This window comes from Eurypyga helias, unplaced genomic scaffold (assembly GCF_000690775.1).
Source record: "Eurypyga helias isolate BGI_N326 unplaced genomic scaffold, ASM69077v1 scaffold30636, whole genome shotgun sequence".
Lineage (NCBI taxonomy): Eukaryota > Metazoa > Chordata > Aves > Eurypygiformes > Eurypygidae > Eurypyga > Eurypyga helias.
The window spans coordinates 1,288-4,269 of NW_010257727.1; the positions used below are offsets into that span (position 1 = coordinate 1,288).

At 62.1% G+C, this 2,982-nt stretch overlaps 1 protein-coding gene across 1 annotated transcript in view; it reads right to left on the reverse strand.

Annotated features, from left to right (window-relative positions):
- LOC104511495 (rho guanine nucleotide exchange factor 11-like) overlaps positions 1 to 2,939 on the reverse strand; it is a gene marked incomplete at both ends in the record, with an annotated part of 4,148 nt that extends 1,209 nt beyond the window's left edge. Inside the window, 8 exons of the mRNA XM_010154134.1 lie at positions 6 to 123; positions 203 to 328; positions 548 to 627; positions 1,063 to 1,209; positions 1,317 to 1,504; positions 2,009 to 2,056; positions 2,487 to 2,675; positions 2,810 to 2,939. Coding sequence (XP_010152436.1) covers positions 6 to 123; positions 203 to 328; positions 548 to 627; positions 1,063 to 1,209; positions 1,317 to 1,504; positions 2,009 to 2,056; positions 2,487 to 2,675; positions 2,810 to 2,939 — 1,026 coding nt within the window. The remainder of the gene's footprint in view (positions 1 to 5; positions 124 to 202; positions 329 to 547; positions 628 to 1,062; positions 1,210 to 1,316; positions 1,505 to 2,008; positions 2,057 to 2,486; positions 2,676 to 2,809) is intronic.
- Between the last annotated feature and the right edge of the window lie 43 nt (positions 2,940 to 2,982).

The window sequence follows — 2,982 nt, forward strand, 5'->3', positions numbered from 1 at the left end:
CGTACCCTCGGTGTGCTTGATGATGTTCTCGAGCAGCAGAGGGTACTTGGTCAGACGCTGCATCTCAGAGATGATCAAGTCCTTGAGCTGCAGGCGCCGGCACTGCGGATTGCTTTCTGCTTCCTAGGGCAGAGGGAGAGCCCCTGGGTGGGATCGCGGGAAGCTGGGGGGAGCAGCGGGACGGCCCAGGAGAGGGACAAACCTGCATGAAGATCTGGAAGCGGGTCTCCTTGCGCTGCTTGGTTTTGATCAGCTCCAGGGCAATGGATTGGTAAGAGCAGAAGTCAGCAGCAACCTGCTGGATTTCCTCTTTGGCCAGGCCATCGAACTGGGGGGGTGCATGGGAGAAGGAGGCTCAGACACCCCCCAGGCTCAGCCCTGAGCCCCAAGACTCCCCGAGCTCATCTGCTCTGAGCGCAGCCACGGCCAGAGGACAGGACAGTGGGGTCACCTCCCCCCCAGACCGCACACCCCCCCTAAGACGTCACCCCCCCATGCCGCAGGACAAGATGTCCCTGGGGGCTTTACCACTCCTGTCCCCCCTTACCCGAGAGAGCATGAGATCCCCAATTTCTTTGATGATTGGTCCTTCTTCCCGGAGCTTCTTCATGGATTCGGAGAGAGAATCTGAGTGAGGATGTGAGAGAAGACAGGGCTCACGCTGGGGCCACCCCCAGCTGCCCCTGCAGCACCCGTGGAGCTGCCTGTCCTGGGGGTCCCTGCCAGCTCTCCAGCACGGATGCAGGCAGGAGGGGCCGAGAGCCCATCGCTGCCGTCAGAGGCACTGTGCCAAGGAGTGTGACACCAAAAGCACAGCCTGAAAACGTGCTATGCTGGTACAGACTGGGCACTGGCAGAGCCCAGAAAAATCAGGCTCTGGATTGCTGCCGGGAGAGGGACAGGAGAGGCTGGAGGGGCGGGATGGTATGATGCCATCAGCAGGGCTGGTCCGAATGGTGGCTGAGCACACCGGAGCCCCGCGTAGCCGTGGGCCACCCCCTGCTCCCACTGCTGGGGAGTATTCCCAAAGGCAGAGCAGGATCCGAGCAGGATGAGGCTTACTGTGGATTTCTATCAGGTCAGGGAGGTTGGGGAAGAGGAGCGCCAGCTCTTCCCAGGACAGCAGGCTCTCCTTCTTCATCCGCTGGTAGAAGAGGAGGTCAAGGACTCGGAGGATGCGGAGGTGAGACCCTTCGGTGGCAAAAAGCTCTGTGCAAAAGGCACGGGGGTGGAGAAGCGCCGTGGGGAGCCCCGCGGTGCTGCGGGATGCTGCTGGGGGGGTCCCTCGCATCCCCGGGGTGCCCCCTGCTCCTTACCGTTGATCACCTCTTGCCGGTCGATCTCCTTCTGCGGCAGGTTGGCCACCAGCTCCCGGCTGACCGTGTGCTGCCAGTTCTGGGAGTCCAGCTCGGGTTCCAGGTCGGAGAGCTGGCCCTGCTCGTCCTCCAGGAGATGAGGCAGGAAGGGATCCACGCCAAACCCGAGGTTGGGCGACTCGATGCTCCTGCGAGGGTGAAAGGCGGCGGTGGGAGTACTCTGCAACACCCGCATCCAACCAGTCCACCCCACAGTGCTCCCAGTACAGCCAATATCTACCTGGGCCCTATTTCAGCTTGAACCCGGGGCCTTCAGCACAAGAAGTACAAGCCTCTGACTCTTGAGCTAACAGACTAGGTCCCCCAGCAGACATCTATATGGGTCCTTTAAGCTCCTGCGTGAGACACAAGGGAACAGAGGTGCCCCCTCGCCCCCGGGAGGATGGAGAACTAGCAGGGGGCTCCCGCCCGGGGCAGCCCTGGGCACCCCCTTGTGCTCTGTCAAGGCTTGCTGACGGGTGGGGAAAGCTAGGAAAGCACAAACAGAGCCCCTCTGACCCCCAAAGTGGGGGTACAGCCCCGGCACACCCCTACAGTGACTCTCCTATGCTGCAGGAAAACTGTTCCCGAAGACCCCGTCCGGCTCGGGGCGGCGCGGTAGAGACAGCACAGAGGGAGGCTGGGCCACTCACCTGCGTCCCATCTTCGGCGTGTACGGGGGGGTGGGATTTTCCAGCGACCTAAGGAGGGATGGGAGAGTCACCTTCATCTCCTGACATCCTTGCCCACCCTCTCCTCCCATCGCTGCACCCCATGGGGCAGCACCCATAGCGTTTCTGTAAGTTCCTCCAGACGTGGGTCTGGCACTACCGGCTGCGAGAGGGGCTCGGGGCACAAATGGCAATTAAAGCCCAATTCTCCCTGGTTTTCCCTGGCAAACACCGTCTGGGAGGCTCTGCAGGCAGCCGGGTGCTGTGTGGCCAGGACCACCCCACTCTGTGGGGCTGCGGCTCTGCCCTGAGCCACCGGTTTAGCAAAAGCTTTCCCAAGAGACCCCAGCCCAAGGGGTTCAGATCTCAGACCCCCAGCCATCCCAGCTCCCCTCTGAAGCCCAAGAGGCCGAGGAGAACCCAGGTCCTCCCCGCCCAGGGCTCAGACGGCGTCTCCCACCTTGTGGAAAGGCTGGAAGCGGATGACGATGCTGACTGGGCTGACTGGTGAAGCCTCGTGGCCTCGGCAGCAGCATCCATGTCCACATCGCTACGGGACCGAGGCACGTTTTCTGCTTTCCGGGATTTCTTCATCTCCTCCCGGCCTTTCAAGCTCTCCGAGCGGCCCAGCTTGACCTCAGCGCGGGAACTGCATCAGGGAGACAACGCCAAGAACAGGCTGAGCCTGGTGGGACAAGCAGGGATGTCCTTGTGCACGCAAACCCACCGAAACCTGCCACCGGACCCCCCGAAGGCAGGGGCTGTCCCCCATGTGTCCCCCACCTGTCTGACTCCAGCAGGTCCTCGGGGAAGCTGCCGGTGGAGAGACGCTGCGTGCCAGGCTCCTGGCTGTCATAATGCTGGTTGTTCTCAAAGTGCTGGATGATGTTCCTCACATTGCCAGGTTTGACTGCTGGGGCAAGAGCAGGGAAGCAACACCGGTGAGACCGGGCTGC